The 23380-nt window shown below is 40.2% G+C and overlaps 3 protein-coding genes across 9 annotated transcripts in view; all 3 read right to left on the reverse strand.

The window, feature by feature from the left end:
* ctnnd2a (catenin (cadherin-associated protein), delta 2a) overlaps positions 1-23380 on the reverse strand; it is a 282204-nt gene that overhangs the window by 258147 nt on the left and 677 nt on the right. The gene's annotated exons all lie outside the window — the stretch shown is intronic.
* Positions 2140-14596, reverse strand: tlcd4a (TLC domain containing 4a). Its single transcript, XM_020087427.2, has 7 exons — positions 14276-14596; positions 12201-12370; positions 11337-11426; positions 10934-10992; positions 10620-10714; positions 6369-6442; positions 2140-6095 (listed from the first exon to the last, which is right to left on the reverse strand). Exons 2-7 carry the CDS (start codon positions 12359-12361, stop codon positions 5777-5779), a joined length of 798 nt encoding a protein of 265 aa, XP_019942986.1. The 5' UTR covers positions 12362-12370; positions 14276-14596; the 3' UTR covers positions 2140-5776.
* The window catches only part of phldb2b (pleckstrin homology-like domain, family B, member 2b), a 40518-nt gene continuing 34244 nt past the window's right edge, over positions 17107-23380 (reverse strand). For all 7 annotated transcript variants that reach the window (XM_069512833.1, XM_020087424.2, XM_020087423.2 and 4 more), the window contains 7 exons: positions 23193-23292; positions 21842-21992; positions 19954-20044; positions 19691-19837; positions 19312-19531; positions 19142-19227; positions 17107-19011 (listed from right to left, as the gene is read on the reverse strand). In XM_069512833.1, the coding sequence (XP_069368934.1) occupies positions 18871-19011; positions 19142-19227; positions 19312-19531; positions 19691-19837; positions 19954-20044; positions 21842-21992; positions 23193-23292 (936 nt within the window). In that variant the 3' untranslated portion in view covers positions 17107-18870. The remainder of the gene's footprint in view (positions 19012-19141; positions 19228-19311; positions 19532-19690; positions 19838-19953; positions 20045-21841; positions 21993-23192; positions 23293-23380) is intronic.

Raw genomic sequence — 23380 nt, forward strand, 5'->3', positions numbered from 1 at the left:
AAATTTCGCTTCCATACAAAACCTTCACAACCTCGCAGCTAACGGAGGGCTCTGTGACATCTCAACCGTGTCATAGATTGTGCGGCATGAATTTGACATCATGGGGGGATGGACTCAGCTATTATGGCACATAATAGCTGAGTCCATCCCCTTACTTACACTCTTTGACAGGTTTGGTCGTTTCCTTCTGCAAAGCACCAATCAGTTCAATCTACTCTATAAGATGGTGATGTTTCCATTTGATATCATAATATGAAAATTGTCTCGTCACTAAAGAATCAGGAAAACTCTCTCTAGGTCTCGTTCATTCTCAGTTCTCTAACCCCCTCCTCGTCCTCATTTAATCACTATTGGATGTTTACAGTATTCCAATAACATTTTGAGCACCATATAGACTCTCATTTCTATCACACCACTTTCATGGAAACATAACTTTCTTTGGCAGAGGTAATACATATAGTGGAGCAGAAAGTAAGATTCACATGTAAAGTTCATGTGAGTATATAGCAGCCTACTTGAATGGTCACATTTCACCAATGCTTTGAATACTTGCTCATGAGGTTTGTGATGTATGTTTATGTGTGGTGTGTCTTTAAAGGAGGATGTCAACAGAAAGATCACAGGGGTTATGAAGACAAAAATGTCCTTCAACCTGAAACTACCTGTTCACACATTTAAGTCACGAAACATCCACCTCTTCACCTCAATCCCCCAGTGAAGGTCTAAGACATGTAATAAATACTCTCTCAGCAAAACGCTGAAAACTCAGGAGAGATCATAGACTTTCAGCATTTATGTGAATTTGAAGATTTATGTTTTGGGCATGAAAAGCTGCAGCGGCTGCTCATTGGACACAACCATGTACAGTGTTAGGGCTTAATAAGGCACTAAGACGAATAAATAAATATATAATATAAAGTACTTCTGATTCGGATTCTGAAATCACTTAGTAAAAACTGGAACTGAGGAAACGCTGTATCGTCAGGAGTTATACAAGTGCCCCACCTCCCATCCAAGAGGCCTCCCCAGCAACCAACCGACCAGCAGGGGGTCCCAGGCATATATATATACATATATATATATATATATATACTCTGTGGGTTTTCACCTATGTAACTATGCCCACCAGTCAGCTACAACCAAAGAATTGTGTGTTGGAGCGTTTCCCAAAAACAAATGGGTAAAACACAGATGTGACAGACTCTTAGTTTTGCGTGTTTATCTCTGATCTGATTGTCTGTAATCCTTTCTGAAATCCATTCTGCGCTGCTACATGCCCATCTTGTTTATATCTTGTAACCATGTTTATGAAGATACTCTCATCTCTTCTTGAAACAGTGGGACTCGACATTCCTGCCCCCCCCCCCCCCCGAATTAAGTTAAAAAAGATTAAATCTTCTTTTGAATGTTTGTCTTTCTGTTTTCTACCCTTTGAATGGTAATTTTCAGGTAAACAGAGAAAACAGATAGGCTGATAGATTAATTACCATGGCTCCAACCAGGTGACTGCTTTGTTCAATGCCCTTCTACTGTAGCTGAGAGAATACGCTTAAATTCAGAATCTACCCTTTTAGTCCAATAAAGTCACGTGTGAGGTTTAGCAGATGTATCAGGCTGACACATTAACTTGTATGTCCGATGGTAGGTCAGACAAAAAGACAGCAGTAATTCAAATTGAGTAAATACATAAGTTAGTTCACCCTTTTATTGATAATGACAATATAGCACAAGGAAAGAAACACAGGACAACACCGCCCTCTTGTGGCTCATGTGAGTCATTACCATACACTTGGTATGGCAAAAATATTAAGACATATATTAGAGCAGATAAAGATTTATGTTGTATTGTATGACAAGATTTTAACTTGCTTCTACCAGCATGGGGCAGAAGTGATGTGCATTGTGTTTTGTAATTTGATAAAAGGAGAAAGACTGTTTGGGCTTTTCTGGAAATATTTGAAGGAGCATTTTGTCAAATAAAGAATAAATTATGCATACATTTTGCAAAGAAATATGCACACTGCGAGGTGCCTTGGCAAAATAAATTAAATTTCCATGACATACGATTAAGGAAATGCTTCAATAATTGCCGTAATAGCTGCCAGGAAAAATTCAGCAATAAAATTCCACATGGCAAAGTTTACTTTAAGTCTTTATTGGCAGTTTCTGTAGGTTGCTTTTCCTGAAAGAAAATGTCACATAAACAAAGGCAACAATAACTTATATGCTCAGATGTCCCACCAAGTAATAATGACTGTCACGTTCTTGGCAGTAGAATGAAATCCATGCAACACATTAATGGTTCATTGATTCAGTACTAAAAAACAACATTATTTTCTTGGCCGAGGGTTAATTTGGTATTTATTGTAATGGATAAGTGAAAAAAAAATTGCAAGTGACAAATATTTTCTCATCTCCAACACATTCATGGAACGTCACCAAACTCTCCACCTACATCTCTCCTGTACATTCAGAGCAGACAAAGGCGCCACGCTCTGTTTCCATAATTATTGTCTGCTTTGTTTTGTTCTCTTAAGATTAATAAACTAAAGACAATGGTACGCGTATGTTGCAAGATGCTCATAGTATACAGGTTTATTTGCACTGCCCAGGTTCTTATAAACTGTGCTGATTTATATTCAAGTATTCCCTTAACGATTTACCTCTGTGCTGGATATTGGACTGAAATTTTTAAATTTTTTCCCCCACACCATCATCATTGTCATTTGTGGATTACATTGTGTGACACAGTACAAGAATAAAGCTTAAGTAAACATTATGTACATGTACTAAGAAAAAAAGAACAGAATTAGTGTCACAAGTGTATATGCTTGTTTTACAGTGCATACCCATGCAATACTACATGCAGTAATAGAGAATGCATGAAGACATTGACCATGCATGACCCTGTTCAGAGCCGCACACTTCCACCAGAAGTGGCCGTCTGCTGCCGTCCTGAAACCCTTGCAAGATTTTCTATGGAATCCCACTGACGTATTAAGACGCCACATTCTCAATGCTCTTTAAGATGTGAGATAAGTGATATTCTCTTGTGATGTAGATGACATATGCCTTACATACATACATAAATCCACCCTGATCCAAAAAACACACTGGTTTAATGGAGCCAACTGAAATGTCTTATGATGGCAAACGAAAACGAGCCTAAACATTGCTGCTGTGACCAGCCACAGCATGCATGGTGAACAGAACTAATCAGAACCACTGACTCGTGGTTGCGAGTTGGCACCGCTGCATGGAAAACAAAACCGGCATCATCCTACGACGACACCAAAAGATTTTTTTAACCATGGAATTGTAAAAGGATCAAGCACTGGCACATCAATGTAAAGTCTTTTGTTTGTTTTGTTGGTTTGTCAATTTTAAAATCCGTAACAAAAGCAAAAGCGTCAAAACAACCAGCCTCGTGAAGCCTCTTGGTTTTTACATCTGAAACTGCTCTATTACAAAAGGCTTAACAATCACATTGGACATGGGAAAAAAACACAAGTAAATCACAGTGTTGTGAGGAGTCGTGTAACAAAATATTCACCGTGCAACAATAATTTGCAACAAAAAAAGGCCACAAAATAAAAGTTCTCAACACAAAGCAAGGCATATTAGCAATCCCTGTTTCGCTTTCACATTTGACAGCTTTTGATGTACAGCTCATAAAAAGACACATTTACAATTCAAAATTCAAGTAGTTATCATGGATCACCGATGAATCGCAACTTTTAATTTCTAAACAGATGATACACATACCTTTAATACCTTTGAGCTGAGTTGTTCCGTGTGTTCAGTGTTGTATGGTGGTCAGTAGAATGATGCGTCACAAAACAAGTAGAACTTAGACCCACTGAAAACACTTAAAAAAAACTTAAAACACCATCCTTGTGTCCAGCTTGTAAATCATATATAACAGGAGGCAGAGGCTGGTATTAATACAATGCTCTTTCTGATTATTAAACATTTTCTGACACAAACTTTTAAACTGTATGAAACACAGATTTTTGACACTGAAAACAACTTACTCCTCAATTGTAAAACACATAGCAGCATGCAGCTTGTTGACAATTGTGGCCCAGGGGTCAAATTAACAGTTTGTGCCTATAAAGAAATAATTAAGAGGAAGTGTGAATATTATATAAACCTCCAACCAAAGCTGTGTCCCAATTCACGGGTCGCCTCCTTCAGAGGACGCAGTCTACCCGGACAATAGAGGAGGTGGTCTTGGTAGGCTGGGTAGACCGCTAAGGCTGAACCCCAATGAGACGGTCCTGTCTATAGAGGATTTCCATGATCGGTGTCACCAGCTCATCCCACCCTTATTGCTGTTACTTAGCAACAGAGCTGAAGTTGGATACAGCGAGAAAGTTTGAATGCCCCTTGATTTTTTTTAACATGCGCATCATTAGCTGTTCGTTTGACTTGAAGTGTGATACTTAAGCATCAGATGTCTCATTACATGCCGGAGGCATTACCTCTTTGAAAAACAGTAAAACACAATGAATTCTGGGATAGATTGGGATAGTTCCACCCATTGAAGTTGTTTCTTGGGGATGAAAGGACTCATTTGTCGTCCATGTTTGAAGGGGTCTTTGAAATTAAACGGCCTAATCTTGCCACCATGACGAAACCGGTCCTCCAATGCAGCCCCTGAATTGAGACACAGCTCATAACTCTTCATGGAACATTAGGTTTGTCTATGACACAGATTCCACATCCGCACTAAAGGTCAGTTTCACCCCTTCACATACAATGCACAACGTGAAATAAATTTAAAAAAGCAGACTTCCAGAGAAGAGTGTTGACAAGATATTGGTGTTAATGTGGCATGTCACATTGATTCATGTGTATTTACAAATCGGATGGTAACTGTGGCCTCTATGTCATAACGGTTACGGTCCTTGCATTGCAATATCAAGAGTAAAAAAAAACAAAAACAAAACACAGTATTGACATTCAGTTTCCCTTTTAGCACTTCTGCACTGATGTACCCTGAACACATCAGTGTCCTGTTCGACTACATATGTGGCACTGATGCCCTTCACCCCTATATAATTTAAATTAACTGTTCGAATGCAAATGCCACCAAGACACTCACAACGTCGCCATACATTTCTTAAAGGCTGTTTTTTTTTAAATGAAACTTTTAAGTGAATGAAAACAAATGAGTGACCAGGTGATGTATTCATACTTCTTCTGATTACCCATTATGCATCTCAATCAAGTACCTGCATCTAAAAGAAAGGGGGGGGCGGGTAAGAGATGCTAGACTCTTCTCCCTCAAGAGGCCTCTCCCAATGATTGCATGGCACTGACCAATACATTTATTTTGCGGTTCCCTCAAATGTTTGCCTCTTTGTTGACAAAAACTCAAATTAATTTGTTGAGCATTAAATATGTAAAGAACGGTAAACTTTTTGACAATTTGTGGTTTGGGCTAACAGTCCGCTGTCCCCGCACACCCTCTTTTGTGGAGTCGTAAAATTGTTCAAGAGAAAAAGTGGCCATGCACGCAGAGTATTGCTAAGACGTCATTTCATGGCTTAAGGACGGCCAGTTAATTGGTCCATCGGTACAACTCAGTGACTGTACCCACTTTCCAAAAGGAATCTCAGTTTCCCTCATTACATTCAGCCTTTTAATGTCACAAATCCCAGATGTGCTACTGCTGAAGCAGCTCGACATGAGGGTCCGACCTGTTGCTCACCAGTGCACTGAGAGTGACGTCATTTTTGTCCATATCGTGGCCACGGACTTTCCTGTTCCCTTAATCCGTCTTCCCATTCTCCTGAGGCGTGCCGGCTTTGCTCCGGTGAGCCGAGCGCCACACCTTGTAGCAGCCACGGGCGATCTTATGCATCCACATAATGTTCATGACATCCAAGCAGATGCTGGAGCAGATCCAAGCTACGCGGCCACCCCACGGCACAAGGTAGAAGGCCTCGGTGCCATAGACTGCATACATGCGACTGTAGTAGACTGGCATGACAGCGATCCGGACTGCGAAAAAGACTACTGCCATGGCAACGCCATTTGCCATGTTGGGCCGGGAGGACTTGGGGTAACCTAGTACCTCAAAGAACCAGCTGAAACACAACACAAATTGAATAATATAGTATCTAGCAGTAAAAAAATTACAATATCAAAAACTTTCAGTCATGAATAACTTGAAACTTGACAGTGCATGAAAGTTTATGTATGTCAGTTAGGACCTCAGCTTCATCAAGATAAATGGTTCCAAAATAGGACATGCGACCAGTTGTACATATTATTACAATCCCTAACAATCGAAACAACTGTTCTGACACATCTCCAGAAAGTAAAAAGCCTGAATTAAATAACACAAAGAAGATACATACCGCTGGTTCACACATGGTGTAGAAAACTCAGCGAGCAGACGGAAGTTAGCAAAATAAGGCAACATTCCTTCGCCCTGAAAGAACAAGGCAAGAACAGGAAAACCACAAAACATGAAAGGGACAAAAACCAGACAACTAAGTCATTTGGACCAGCAGGCATAAAGCTGCTGTACAATCTGCTCCTCACTAATCAGATTTTGTATTCTATCATGCAGTAGAAAACAATGTGAGAAATAATTGCGAGGAAGGGGGAAACTCTAAAATTAGATGAAGTTCCCCCCAAACTTAGACCTATTTGACACATCTAACAAAAGACTCTCCTCTGTCAAGGCACATTATCATTCCTTCAGAATTTGCAGGCCAAAATTAGACTGTCATCTACAGTTTCACTTCCGATTGATTAATTCTCTTTATTTATTGAGAGCAGGAACTCATTCTGCCCTACAGGAGGGGCACAAAGAATTGGCAATGTACAAATTCATATCAATCTAGGCAATAACTTTCATTGATTTCACTTGTCTCAGTATATATATAACCTTTCAAGAGACAATTCCCCTGAATAATATCTCAACAATAAAAAAAACGGTTTTGAGCAAATATCAAAAGCACAGGTTTTGATACACATACTGTACAATCATACATACATTCATTCATTCATTCAGCCAGGCACTGGTTGGAGGAGCGATTAAAAGCCATGCAGAGAAAAAAAGTAAAATGTTTTCACTGCCAAACATGTCACTGTTTAAGAGATCGTGTCCTGAACTCCACTCCATCTTGTATGTAATCATCTTCAGTGAGTTTTTATCCACCTTGCATCCAAGCTCAGAGCTGAGTTATGACTGCTTGAGACAATTCCTGATGAAACTAGTAATATCAAGAATGATATGTGAGATAAGCTCACTGACACTGGAAGTGGGAGCATTTCTGACTTAGCAAGAGCTGCTATTTGGTGTTATTTAGTGTCTCATTCCAGACAATACAAAACAAATCAAACTCTTGATTCGGATCAAAAATTACAGTATTCAATTGGACAAAAAATATCCATGGAAATGGATTGAAGGTTACTTGTCTTGTGGCCTGATTTATAAAGCATGTAAAAGAAGACTTACCGTCAGGGCTGAAACAAAAACTGGCCATTGACATATACTTACTACGTGACACAAACAGGGTGCATCTGCATTTCAGTGTTTCTACCATGTGATTTGAACATTCCAACTAGCATGAGAATGCTAGTACCTCTAGGAACTGGTAAGTCCATACTGTGACTGGGCATCATATCTGCTCAGTGCAACACAACAGCAATAACAGCAGACAAGACAGGAATAGAAGTCCCCATCTAGATCCAGATCCAGCTCTGGGGTCTCTAAATGATACACAACCCTTTTTGGTAGTTTTTGCATGAACAGGGATGACACACCTCAAAGTGTTTGTTGGTAGTTTTTGCATGTGGGGTTTAAAGAGGGGCTATTTGTGTTAAAGTCAGCAGAAGAGACAGAGACAGACAGACTGGACAAAAACATTAGAAGAAGAAAAAAATTGAAATGAAAAAAAACAGATGCCGCCACAGTTGGAAGCAACTAAGAAGCGAGACTAACAACATTGAGAAGAATGCATGCATCTGATATTTGAACAGCATATGTTTTCTGCTTTTTGGTTAAGCGGTTTGTGACTTATACAAAAGTCTGATTATGCTGCTATCAGATCATTAAAAGTCATTGAACACTCTCACAAGATTAGGGGCAGACTAAGTAACCAAATCATACCAAGATAAATAATAATAAATACAGGTTTCCCAAATCCAAGTTAATTTTATTGCCTTAATTAGGCTGTATAGAATAGGTCCGGGTTTTTGTGTATTTGACATGTACACTTCCACATAAACACACTCAACACATCTACTAATGAGACAAAATATGACAACTTTGATTACATAACTAAATCAAATGAAAAATGACATCAAGGGGTAGGCAGTTTTATGAAGATTTTGCTGTAAATATAATAGTGCCTAAAGTAATGAGGTGGAGCATTCATTCTGTTATCCCAAATGAGCATCAGATCTAGTCTGAGGAAACAGTCATGAGTGTCCAGTAACAGTATGGCCTACTTCATCTCATTGACCTAATGGTTTTTAGACACAAGTGCTTGCTCTGTTTCTCCAACTGAATTGATTACAGTCAGTAATCAATCAGAACACTGTGAAGACAATGTGACACTGTTTCAATTTAGATGTAGAAGTGTGTAGAAGTAATAATCCTCAGTAATAGTGCAACGAAGATTTAAACGAAGATTTAAGAAGAAATCTGTTAATCCAGCCAAGGGCTTGAATATTAAATAGGGTAAAATGTAAATCTGCCTTTCTGCATTGACACAAGTCGTCCTTAGTGCTGTCCTTAACTTGGCACTGGCAACATAAAACTACAAGTATAGAACTAAGCAATGTAAAGCATCTAGTTGTTTATTTTTAATCCAAGGACAGTTTAAATATAGGGACTCAGAAGCAGAGCAACGCACGCTATATGTCCTTTTGAGTTTTCCTATACAGAGCATTTATTGTTTGGAAACTGACGGAATTCCCTGCAAGTTTTCAAGTCAAATGGCTATAAAGGAAAAGACTGAGTTTTAAGAGCAATCAACAACAGTAATTCCACTCAGTACACCTGACAGAATACATCCAGCATAGTATTAGAAAAAGGACTTGGCTATTTGGTGATAGACTCAACCACCTGGGGTCAAATGGATTCCATTATCGGAGCGGTATTGTCAGTATTCCCTCATTGTGGAGGATCGAGAGGTGTGTGAAGGAAGAGAAAGAGGAGGCAGACTTCTGGCACAAAAACAAGACAGGCTGAAGGTACTGGAGATAGGCAGGTATGTTATTGAGAGAGTAAAATACTGTTTGTTTGGCATGCACAGCAAAGAGAAAGGAACCATGTCTGTGTTTGAAGCTGCCGCCATGCACACAGTGGTTACGGCTCAGGATTCAGCTGAGCTAAGCTCCGAAAAGCTCAGCTTGACTCATAACAACACTGAAGGGGATCAGTAAAAACATACAGAGAGCACAGAAACCGGAAGGGCAAGGTGAGGGGGGGAAGGGAGGGGGGTCATCAGCCAGTACCACTATTGAGCATTCCATGCAAAAAATACCATAGTCATTCATGTCTTTAGTATATTATGCGACAGATCCTGGAGACCTAGAGGGTTTCAGACTGAACCAAGAGTGAACAGCACTGCTGAGTACCCTCGGCACTCTCAACATCAAGATAGGAGCCAACTGCATGCTAGCAGCGCAGGAAATACGATCAGGCTAATAACCATACCCACAACTGACGTCACAAAAAAACCTCACAGAATGACATTAAAACAGCCATTGTGTTTTTTGGTAACAGGGGCTTTACAATTCAAACTTCTGGACCTCAAGGAAATATGTCAAACAAAGGCTACATCCATACTTCTACATTTTCATTTGAGAGGGTATCAAAACGCATATCAAATGACCATTCATGTAAAATGGGCATGTACCTGCCAATGTAAACCAGAATTGCTCCAATAATATCTCGTCTTCTATGCATGTGAGCAGTTGTATCATTCTTAGACGCAGAATTTAAGTCCACAGCAGCAGTTAGCAAAGATAACTGGGTCAGCAAGGCTTTGAATTGATTATCCAAGTTGATGTGGCTGATATCGATCATTTCCTCCAGAAGGTGGTCATGTGATAGGAGCCTAACAACTTGGTGAAGGCTATTTTGTGATCGATTCTGAAATCGAGTGGTGTTGATGCATTTTCAAATGAATACGTACTAGTGCGGATGTAGCCTAACACGTCACCTATGAATATTAATGTTAATGCAACACACCTCATGACACTGTATAAACTGTGTTCAATTGGTCATTCTGAGACAATCTAAAACAAATCAGAACCACTGAAGTAGCAACAAACATAAAAACATCTAAATAACTTCAAAACTCTAGCCACTGCTGCACACACAAAACTCTGGACTTAGTCCATACATACAATTTCCTTCTCTGATGTTTGTACAGTTTGGGGTGCATTCTTTTCACATATACTCACTATGCTTAACTGGTGCATATTGATAACCTATATGAGCTGAATGGCTGCATGTGGACAATCATGGACACTCACTGACCAACGACTAAATTCACACCCAACTCAGCAGGACGCAGCTGTTCACCCTTGGTTGTCTCCTTCCCATCTTGCCTGCACGTTCTGCTATTGGACAATAGGGCACTCACCAGTACATAGTAGTAAGCATACAACGCTGCCAGATGGTGAACTACAAAAAACTTGTCGCCTATCGCCTTCCAATAGTAATTTATTAGCAGCAGATCTGCAAAACAGAAGTAGAGAGGACAGAGAGATGACATGTCATGGGTGCGATCAAAACATTTTGAGTACATACAACTGATAAAAAGGATACTGTAAACTTTATTCAGAATAGTCTGTGGCTAAAACTCAATGTTCTTATCAAAGGATCCAATTTATGGTTACAAAACTGTGTGCACGTCCTTTGATATTTTACAAATATTAAACAGTATGTTTCTCTTACCAGATATGAGGTAGCCTGTTGTGATGGCAACATTAGTCTTCACCAGTGTAGGATCTCCCCTATTGAAAATACACATTTGGTATGACTGGGTTTGTTTGATGACATTTTTTCAGTATGTTCTGGCCATGGTCATTTCATGTTTCATGTTTGGCTATTACGATCGGTTGTGAAAAAAAAAAAAAAAGAAGAAAAAATCAGCTAATTTCACCCCAAGTCCCACCTCTCATCCATGGCTGTCAAGCTTTCTATTATGGCACAACAAATAAGCAGACTCCAACGATGATGGTGGAAGAGGTACACTCAAAGTTATTTGTAATATTTGAAACAATGGGGATATAACTTCTCAAGTAACACAGGTCGGTTTCTCATTTCTGACAGATTTGTACCAGCCTAAAACTCTCACCAGACTGGGTCTTCGTTGACGGCATCATCGAAGAACAAGATGTAGAGACAGAAGATTCCCACCAACAGTGCGTGAAACGTTGAAACTGTCCTATAATGGAAACACCAAAACATACAACTGAGGGAAATGTCAGATTTTATGTTAAATAAGCTTCTCAAAAGGATTTTTCTTTATTTTTTATCTTTATTCATGAAAGGTGCCTTGTCTTAAGGTTTGGCACTGAGCTTTTAGCACAGTGAATCAACTGATCCCCAGTCAGGGCTGCAGACAGATTCAGACCAATTAGACTAATAGATAAAACACTGCTGAAGGGTTAGACAGAATGGCACATTGTCCCAGTCAAGCAGGGAGACAGTCTAACAGTTCTTTTCCATTACAATCAAATCAATGTCTCACTATGGGTAGCAATGCTCATTGTGACAATTACTCTCATGAAGCAAATCTTGAATAAATAACATACATTACAAATACAGCCTAACAAGCCATTTTTGTGTGTAGGATTACTGCAGACTTTCATTCCAGGAAGAGTTGCTGTGCTTGCAGCCCATGCTTCACATTATCGAAAGTGAGGAAGGACTTGTTTGAGCAAGTTGTTTTGACAGTTTGAGGAAAAAACATCATTGCACTGGGTTTCCAGCACACTGCTATAACCTTGAAGCAGTGCCATGTAGAGCAAAACACACATTGCATCCTACCTGTGAGTCAGAAACTTGTGTCACAGGAGATATGTGGGTTGACCAGTGCTTATCTTCGGACCCAGCTGAAACAAATCCCTTCTGGCTAACAACCGTGCTGAGTGCACACTCCCTACCTTACATAGCATGTGTGTATTATAACTCATCAAAATCGGTTCATTCAGTTCACCTCGAGTTCCATTCCACCTTCTGCTTGTCACTGAGGCTGAGGAAGCCAGGGCTGATTCGTATGGACACCCAGGGGCTGACTTTGTGGAAGAGCCACTGGAAAGTGAGGAAACTGGTCACTGAGATGGTGAGGATAAGCTGGCTGAATGGGTCCATGGCCATCCAACCCCACTGTGGGACGAAGGACACAAGAGGGTAAATGTTAGAGAGTAGACTTTGGCCAAAGTAAGCTGACCTAGATAGTGAAGTAAGTTTTCAGGTCAGTGAGGCTGGGCAATAGAACAATATCAATGATTATCCCATAATACGATATAGAAAATGCATTGTGTAAGCACATAACTTTTGACCTCTACTTGTGAAATGTTTTGTTGTTTATCAAGTGTTTGTTATGTTCTGCCCAATCACAACCTTTACTCAGATTAATCACAGCATCCACATTAGTTTATCGGTGTCACATATACAGTATGTCTCTGTATGGAGGACATACCTGGAACTGGGGTTGTTAAGAGTAGTGCTCTTTCATGTGAAATTACAGGACTCTATTTTCAAATAATCCTGTGTGCATATCTCCTCCCCAAATAATATTTATATCATAAAACTATTTAATGTACATGTAAAGTGGATTGTAATGAATGCTATTAAACTCAATTTTGTCTATTTTAGGGGATTTATGTGGGACTGGTATTTCAAGTTTACTTTAAGGGGTCAACACTGTGGTGGAACATGAGAGTGGGTTCATGCTATAAATGCTTATCAGCACGCAATGTTTCAACAAAATCTAGCTCGTTCCTACTCATACGCAACTTACTACAAAATCTAGGCCTTGAATTGTTGTGGTGTGCAGGAAAACCCGGCTCTATGGCTTAAAGCCATTGTTAAACCTAAAAATCTATATTTGGATCAAAAGCAAGTCAACAAGATCCAAAATTAGCAACTCTTCAACCTGGCATGCAGCCAGTGAATGTACGTCAGTGACAGAGGTCCATGCACTGCAGCCACTCTGAGTCCAGACCACCGAACTATGGTGCGTGGTTCATTGAGCTATTTGCATTTTGGTTAATTTGACTCTCAGCCCTTGGTAAGAGGCCAAGTCTGTTAACCTAAAAGACATATTTACAGTGGGTCTCCCCAGCAATAGAACTGAGTATCTTCCAGGTCAGGCACACAAAACACACACACACCTCACTCCCTAGAGCTCTAGCCTCTTTGATTTTCTACCTGCCTTTGTTCCTGTGTTATACCAAAGAAATGCTTGAGGGCCTCACTGAAATCGCTGTAACCAAGAAAAAGCCACCAGGGAACTGGAGCCATTCCCACAGAGCCCTCTCCTTTTGCCTGCACATAATGCAATAGTGGTCAGTGAGTACCAGTACTTTAAAATAGCATCATGCTGCAAGGCAGAAATACTTTTATTGTTCTTAAAGGGACACTTGCAGAAACTATGAAAACAATTCTTCTTCTCTGCCTTCTGTCATGCTTCCAAAGCACAGACTGTTTAAGGTACACACAAACAGTACACTGCTACCAAGGCCACATAGTTACAGAGGTTGACTCATTTTTCCAAGGACGGTTTGTACTATACTAAGTGTTCTTCTAGTTTGTTATGAGCACATCCATTAAGCCTGGTACGCCTGGGCCTGCCTCAAAAACAGACCTGGCATCAGTTTCTCTGGTAGGGTAGCGTCTATTCCCCTTGCAGAGGAATGACACAGGTTACTTCCTGAAAGGTTGTTTTCCCCTCACTCATGTTCCTATGACGACTGGCACGTACGATCAATGCGCTTGCGTAAAACGGGGTGGGCCGTTGGAAACGAAAGCATATCAGTAGCGTCACGAAAAAACAAGACGCAGGTTAGAATCCCATTTCCACCGAACGACACGTTATCTTCAAACGGTTCAAAGCCATGTAGCAAAGCGCGCGCACGTATATGCACACACAAACAAACACGCGCACACGAAGCCAATTCACGCCGCATTGCCTGGACAGCAGCAGGAGGAGCAAACACTGGCCTGGTGGTGTTAGTGTGGAGCAGCCCTCACACATGAAAACAGCGCAGGTGGAGGAAACCAACGTACCTTTCGCCTTTCATCCAGATGATTAGCGCGTCACTCTCTGCGCTATGTGGTTCCCAGGGTCACGCGCAGAACGGAGTCGTGTGTGTTGAGTAGAAGAAGACACATCCATGTCGAAAACACAGCCCGCCTCCTGACACACGCACGCACGCACGCACGCACACACACGCTAACAAGTTGCGGGGTGTGCGGTTGTCCTCCCGCTGCAGCTCCGTGTGCGTTCCCCGATGTTTACCGAGAATCCCACAGCGTGACAACAGGGACCGTGCATGGTGGCTGCAGAGGCGCGGATCGTGAAGCTCGACACTCGATTACTGAAGCGACAGCACAGGAGGGGGTGGGGGGTTGGGGTGTGTGTGTGTGTGTGTGTGTGTGTGTGTGTGTGTGTGTGTGTGTGTGTGTGTGTGAGGTCACACACACACACACACACACACTTCCCGCAGCGATCACATTTCAAGTGAATTCTTAAAGACACACACTCTTTGGCATGTGGCCTAAACCCTTTGCCCAATTTAACCTTACCCCCAAACAACCCTTCGATAAACTGGTAGTTGGACCGTATAACCGTCACAACTAAATACCTAACCTTCATCTTTATTCCACTAGTTGTGATGCGATTATTAATTAAATCGATTCTGGTTTTAAAGGTCCAGTGTGTAAGATTTAGGTGAAAGGGAACTATTGAATATAAAATAATCCTGATGATGTTTTCATGAGTGTGTTTCGTCTAAATTTTACAGATTGTTGTTTTCTTTACCCTAGAATGAGCCCTTTACATTTATATACTTTATATTTACATCAGGAGCCAGTTCTCTTTATGGAGGCCACCATGTTTTTGTTTTTTTAGGACAACTGAAGGTTACCACAGATTCTCTCTCATGTTTGGAAGGGGAGGGTGAGGTGAGGGGTATTCAGCTGCAACATGCAACTTCACCACTAGATTTCACTAAATTCTACACACTGAACCTTTAAGGAATTAATCTGTATTTTTAATGGTCCCCATCTGCCTGTGTAGCACTCATTAAAGAGATAATAGCAATAACTTGGGGGAGGATAACAGGACATTTAGGCTAAAAACATGGTGTAAATGACACTGTTTTGAGTTGAATTTGAATGTCAGGGCTTATGGACACTCAGATGGCACTACAGGAGCAGTATGGAGGCGTTTTCTGTTTTTTTCTGTTTCTTAATTTTAATTTTAATTCAAAAGTGCAATGTTTAACTCTGATCTAACAAAAATCTTATTCTAATCCTAACCCTAAAAGTAAGTCTTAACCCTCAAACAGCCCTTTGATGGGGTAAACTAAAAGCCTAACCTTAACCTTTATTGCTCAAAACTTACTTTTTGTGATGGGATTATTAACTTACTTATCCAGTTTTCACTGTTGAATCAATCAGTATTTTTTAAATAACCACGGGCCCTATTGGCTGTGCTCTTTGTGGCACATGCCCAGCCAAAATGTCCTCACTTTCCCCAAGTGTCCTCAATCTGTAGGAGGTTCTTGGCTCAGAACAGTTCTCACACACACTCACACACATGCACGCACACACAGTGGTCTGCCCAAGAACTCTCACTCAGTCTATTTATAGCCAAGGCTCGGTGAACTGAACTGATCCAGGGTAAATCAGCCAGTAAAGCAAACTGAAGCCTCGGCCAACTGATCTTAATATCAATGACTCTATTCAGGCTTTTGAATCTACCTCTTAACTGATGATGGCCTTAACATCTGTCTGTTTTTGGAATAAATTGTTCTGCAATGTTTGTGGACTGCTGAATGGCTTATGGCCCCATTGGGAAATGTACTGTGCAAGGGTATTAGACTACTTCATATTGTATACTTTACCTGCCTATATACATATACTGGTATGCATATCATATCTTATCTTATCTGAGTCCACCCAGAAACATTACCAGAGGGAAGATGACATAGTAAATGATCATTGGGTGCAGTATATAAAATTACATCTTTGATTTACTAAAAGAGCAAAGCTGTGATGTGGTTGGGCCGACGTCATCAGCGGTCTGATTTGCTGTTGTGCACACTTCTGGTTTGAAGGTGTCACTAAATATATTCACATGACTCCACCTGACCTTTGTGACTGAACTCTGTAAGTAATTTGACACAGTCCATCTCAGCTCTTCCTGCCATGGCCTCAACTATCCGATGGAAAACATTAACTTTGGTACTTCAACAAGCACAGTCACACTGTGTTCAACATCTGCTGGTCTTAAATGTATATGTTGCAGACCACATGATGCTTCTTGACTACACTGTTGACATTCTAGTATCAGGCTTTAGTTCAACTTGTAAAGATGTTATTTCTTTTGCAACAAGTAGGTTTGTCAGGTCTCACAGGTGCAATGAACCAATGAGCCTTGTCGTGATTGATGAATATGGGCTAAACTAATCAAATTTGATTGATTGGTTAAGACAGAATGGTCAGATCTATGTTTCATCCTCCTGGGATTACATAGTTAGTGACCACTGACAGTCTTCTTTAGGTTTAGTTATTCTGCTTCCAGTTTAACCTTTCCTTTATCTCTAAAATATAGCTGTGTGTCTCCAGCTCCATGACTACTGGCTTGCCACTTGTGGATTGCAACCCTCCACCTAATATGAGCACTTGTGTTTTGCCCATGGACATGAAAGTGCATGAACATCTGAAAGGATCCAAGTTAGAAAAGATGCATCATGCCCATATTCCAGTTCATCATTTTAATGTGGGTTATTACTTGAAAGGGTAAAATTGTCTGAAACACCTTTGCCTCTATTTAAGCCCCTCCCCCTCCCAATAAAGCCCAGCCTCAGATTTATTACAAAATGGACAATAAGAAAAGTAAATTGTATTTTATTGTTCATATGGAAATACAAAAGATACATGCATTGGTATAAATACAGTATAGTAGGAGCAACATTAATATAAGGTGAAAAAAGTATTTCCTTTATGAATTTAGCATTTTTTAAGGCTGCTTACGTACTGTCACAGGGTATCGGTAAATTGATCAGGGGAAAAATGAATTAAACATCTTTAGAGTAAAACTGCAACTTAAGAAAGGGACAGGGGATACTTTGTGTATGTATTGTCTATATTGCACTTCATGGACATGTACTTTGGTCAATAAAACAAAACAATAAGAAATGTCATGAGGCAATATCATGAACATACTAGTCAGAGGACAGTATTAGATATATTGTCCAGTATGATAAAAGTAGTTTCAGTAATCAATGCGGAATCATCAGTTTAAACATCACATTGACGGCAATCCAAGCAATGTGTTGAAAGCTGAAGGACCAAAGCAGCACAATTATCTGCCTGTTTTTATGACTCAATGTCTATTAATTGAGCTTGTGTACCATAGATTTTGTCTGCCAGGCAAATTATAAGACAAGTTCTTTTTCTCAGTAAACCACACAGGAACATATTTCTATTTCATTTGCACATTTTCTCACCACAGACAGTTCAGCATTTAGTGTTTAGATTAACTTAGATCTTAAAAATATAGACAAAAAGGCACAAACAAGAGTCTTAAGTTGATAATGCCACATAAACCGTGATAACTATTTCAAAACAATATGTACAAATATCACAGCTCTGAGGCTTATTAAAAGAAAATATTAATCTTTCTGATTTAACTCAGTGGTTTTATCTTCATTTCTGAGCCCACGGTGACACCCTTGTAAACCCAGAAAAATAATACATCTTACATGATTGATCACTATTTTAAGTGTATAAGTACACCCCAATGTAAATGTGCTGTGACATGGATTATTAGTGTCACTGAATATATATGAGAATACCACCTTAGAGTGTCATAGGAACCTTATAGAAAACAGATATTTACATTGAGTATGCACAGAAAGAACTCTCTTCTTTATATATATGATGCATGTAATAAAATCAAGATAAGAAAGTTGAAATAGAAAATATATTTGCTCAGCTACATTTGCTAACTTTATATGCATTATTTATTGTGTAAACATGAAAAGGAATAAATGATTACAACACACTTGAAATGATCCAACATTTGATAAATCCTTTTAAAATTATTCCATGTTTCATTAAAATTATTGAAGGTTGTTTGGCACTTAGCATTTCTAGACACAACTTTTATGTATGTTCCCTGTAGATGTTAGTAACAAGATGTTGATATGGACGTAATAAAGCTCAAATTAGCTGGCTGAAAAAAGGGTTACAGTCAGCACCTTAATTAAAAAAAATATATATATATACTAATGTCACCTGCGTGTGCAAATCCTTGAAATACTCCTGAGCCCACTGCAAGGCACTGCAGTGATCCAAAGCACATTTTGGCCTGAACCTGATTGCCTATGTCAAAATTATTACCATACATCTGCCTATTCTATTTCACATGAATGGTCCACATATAATTGTAAACCCCTGCCTATATTGAAAGTTAGAAAACTCAAGGCAGCTGTCTCAACAGAAACGGTTTCCCTTCTTCAGCAGAGATGCCAACAATATCCATCCAGACGCTTAAAAAAAGTCGAAGGATAAAAAAAGAAATACAAAATGTAATCTTTGGAGCCACAAAGAGCAGTAACATGTCAGCGAATCCTGCCGCCATAACTCCTTCACTAAACCATAAACTGGGTGTATCCCTCAGCACCTGTGACGATTACATCCATCCAGATCCTCATCGCCTCCGGAGAGGGAGCGACCATGTAGTAGACCCGGTCATGAGTCTTAATACTGAAGGTCAGGGAGGGGTTTGGACTCTGAAAGTAGAAGAACACGAGGATGAGAGAAAAGTGGGCACATAGGGAAAAGTAGAAAATGAAGAAAGACAGGAAGGAGACAGAAGAATATTATAAAATAGATAAAATCATATTTTTCATAACAGGGTACCTTATGTGCATTCTTCAAGTGATCATAATACACTTCCTCAATAGCTTGAAAGTAGATGACTCCTTTCAGCTTGACTTCATGTTTATCTGCAGGAGATGGATATGAAATTTAATATTCAGTTGTGAAAATATAGGAAAATGCAGTATGTGTGTGTACATCTTCTGTCCTACCTGCGTAATAGGAGAGTGTGCGTCGGTTGCGGTCGAAGACAAACCAGCGTTTCTTCCACGTCTTGATTTTGCCTCCCATCTTGACCAAGTAACCGCGACAGGTCTTTTCGGAGATGGACAGGTGGAAGCACGTGTCTGCACTGTGGCCCGCCGACTCGATGTGAGCCCGCAGGTCAAAGTCGTCCTTTCTCACTGGCAAGTAGCGTGTTAATGGACGGGACTGGACGGAAGAATGAATGAAAAGGAGAGGGAATCGTTTCAAGTCATGACAATGATTTGTTTCTAGTTTCTATTGTGTTTAATTATGAACCATGGAGATGTATACAACATTAAGCAGTCAGTGGTAAAAGGCAAAAGTTAATGGATGAAGCTTTCTCACCTGTGCCCTTTGTTTCTCTCGCAGTTTCACCTCGCGGTCGATGAGTTTTTGCCGTCTGCTCGTCTCCTCCTGTAGCCTCTTCTCCAATTCCTCCCTTCTTTTCTTTTCCTCATCCAGCGCCTGCTTTCGCATTTCCATCTCTTGCTCCTGAAGAAATAATTCAATCACATGATGCCGGCTCAGCAGTTGTGCCAGTTTAAGTTGTGTCTCTTGGTGTTTAGGTTAAAGATTTGAAATCAAGATTGATGAATCTCTTAAGTGACCTTGTGCTCTAGAAGACGGTTCTTCTCCGCCTGAGCCTCTCTCAGCAGACGCTCCATCTCCTCTAGCTTGGCCACATTTGACGTGCTGGCACTGCGGCACACAAACACAACACACATTCATTTTAAACTTCAAGTTATTGAATGAAATAAAAACACCAAACCATCTTTTGATGTTGAACCTTCAATTTCATCACATAATGGTATTTAAACCTGCTGCACCAGCAGTGAATATGATGAGGTTGAGAATGTTTTGAGTTTCTGTGCATGAATAAAAAGTCCCTGGATGTGAGTGTATAAACTTCTATAAAATACTGCATTACTGTGTATACATACAACATATACAATGTCTGTTCCCGCCCAAATTCTGCTGTCTGCTGAGAATTCTCTGGTTTATTCATTGGTTATGCTTGTGTGTGAGCTGAATGAACCTAAGGAGTATTGACGATCACGTCCACTCTAGCTTCAGGTCACCAACACATGAATTATCACAGGAATGAGATCTGTGCATATTCATTTGATCAGAAACAGTACTTTATTTTTCCTCTTCCTCACTCGATCGTTCTCTCTCTTCCTCTGACATGCAAACACACTAATTCTTATCCATGGCAGAAAGGAAAATTTGAGGATATTACAGCATAGTTAAGATAATTGGTAGACATTTGACATTATCCCCAAAAAATGTTTTAAATTAGGCAGACAGAGAGAGGGAGGAACTATACAACAAAAAATATATAAATACAATATAAACATAAATGCACAACTTTTCTGCATTGTTAATTCTGTAAAAAATAAAATTCATATCTGTGCAAATCTGCAACTCTAAAACTGAAATTGCTCATCTTATAATAGACTTACTAGACTTTTTAGTTTTACTTTCTTTCATTTAGACATATCCTGTTTTCTTGTTGTTACACATTCAACTCCATCCTTTCCTCTTCCTGCAGTTCCTGCCTTTCTCTTACCTCAGTCGATGAGAGGGAATAACACTCATAGTCATTGTAGACTAACACAGCGCAAATATATTCCTTCAAGTATTTGGATTACTTAAAAACAACATGATCTTGCTCCAGCACTTGCATCTCCACAAAATGGTACATCACCGATGAGATGACAAAACAAAATCCACTTCTTTACTATCCTGAACTATTTTTTTTCTCCAGTATTAATCCAGGTTTCACCAACACGCATCCTGAAATCAGGGTAAGATGGGGCAACCCAACTCAAACTGGAGCCGTGCAGAGGAAAACTTACAATGCACGGAGATCAATCTGCAAGTGGTTTGGGGAAACAAGACCATACCATTGGGAGCAACAAGAGAAGGGGTGACAAAAGACAGATGCAACCACTGTAAAAAAGTGAGAGGGGGAAAAAGCATGCACACATGGTTTTAGTCCAGACGGACCGGACCCCCAAAATGTACCTCCATATTTAAACTGGTTCGCTCAGTTCGTCTGATCCTGAGGGGGTTTGACTGAACACACACACACTTCGATGTTTTCTCTCCTCTGTAACCTGACCCCCAAGAGCCCTAATCAAGAGTTCCCCTTAACTCATAACACACACAATTCTACAAATCCTACGAGGGACCATGAAAGGCGGGAAACCTCTCCACACACTTTTTACATTAACTCACTTTTTCTTTCCTGTTCTTTGTTTCCGACTTCTTAGAATCAGTGTTTCGTATTAAAAACACAATGGGACATTTTTGTGTTTTCTGTCTGTCTCTTGTTTTATTCCATCCTTTTTTGTGGTTGTTTCTTGGTCTGTCAGTTTTCTCAGAGCACTTATCCGTCTGGGAAAGTGATGATTTAACGTTCAGCAGCACAGACAGGCTTAATTGTTCCTTTAACTTCTATTAGTATCAAAAGTAAAACATGTGTGAATTCACCTGGAGACATTGTCAGGAGAGCAAGCAGAGATGCTGGTTTCAATGGAGTCCGTACTATCCACGCTCATCGTGTCAAAGGCCTGGTTGTCACGGTACCCAAAGGCATCGAGGTAGACGTTGGTCTGGGAAGCGGCTCGAGAGCCAGGCTGACCTGGAAACACACACACACACACACAAACACACACACAGAGAGAAAACACATTTAGTAGCAATCAATGGTATTCTAATGTTCTCCTGCACATCTATGTTGTACCTATTTGTGTCACATCCTCTGGCACAATGCTTTGCTCCGGCAAGTTCGAGTTTGGCTCACAATGTCCCGCCACGTTGAAACGCGCTTTTAAACATTCAGTGAAAAATGCAACTCTTCCTGTGTCCAGATAGTCGAACTAACAACGTACAAAAGACTCCTGAATTGAATTTCAACAGTCCAAAGACGTGTGGGAGAAAAATGAGACATCCTCAGGACGAGAGCGAGGAATGACAGCAAAATTACAGAGACGATACTTTGAAGGGAGACAAACTCAGCCTTTGGGTACAGGAAACAGAAACAAACACACACACAAATCCTGATACTATCAGCTCCATGCAGCAGACCCACCCAACTGATGAGCCACATCTAGGGACCAAAGGGACTGAGTGGCCAAATACAGATCCCAGTGTCAGGCATAAAAATAGCAACTGAACAGTTATCTATGAAAGATTAAAAGTGGTTGAGGGTTATTCTGCACATAAGTAAATACATTTTCTTTAAAGGCCATTTACACATTGAACTAACCTTACAGCAGCAATATCTAGTTTCAAAACCACAAGTCAGCAAATGTCCAAACAGAAAGAAAATAATGATACTGGTGAGTTAAAAGCTTTTTTAAAGATTGCTGTTGTCTTTTGCGGTCGGAGGCTTACGTGAAACGACTTGAAAGAATCTTATTTGCAACAATGAATAATAAATGCATATAAAACACCTCTAAGAGTCGACACAACAAGTCTAATTGTTCATACTCAAAAGCAGCGGGAAGAAAATTGTCCACTTGGTGTAATGGTCTGTAACACTTGACGGGACGGCCCTCCGTCACTCGCATTCCTCCATGATCTTCACTGATAGATAAACAAAACGCAAAGATGTGCACACCCACACTCAAAACCCGGGTTATTGTGACCATATAAGGCTTATTTCCATGTCACAGCCCAGAGTTTACGCTAGAGGTGGAGAAACAACTGACAGATGAACACTTGTCTGCTCTCTCTTTATACCTATTTTAGGTTTCCAAGCAAGTGTGTTCGTGGATGTGTGTGTGTGTGTGTGTGTGTGTGTGTGTGTGTGTGTGTGTGTGTGTGTAAAAGCATGCACCTTTATGCAAACACCGGGAATCAGTTTCTTTGCTGGACAGCGAGAGAAATCTTGGAAGAATGCTGCCACAACTTGTGCTCTGTACCAGGGGCTGATGGGACTATGAAGAACCAAGAAGAGACAAAACGTTTTTTTTTACTTACTCCTTTAGTTAATCAATAGACAGTAGAACTTCATATAATATGGGG

Source organism: Paralichthys olivaceus, chromosome 17 (genome assembly GCF_024713975.1).
Source record: "Paralichthys olivaceus isolate ysfri-2021 chromosome 17, ASM2471397v2, whole genome shotgun sequence".
NCBI classification, from domain to species: Eukaryota; Metazoa; Chordata; class Actinopteri; order Pleuronectiformes; family Paralichthyidae; genus Paralichthys; species Paralichthys olivaceus.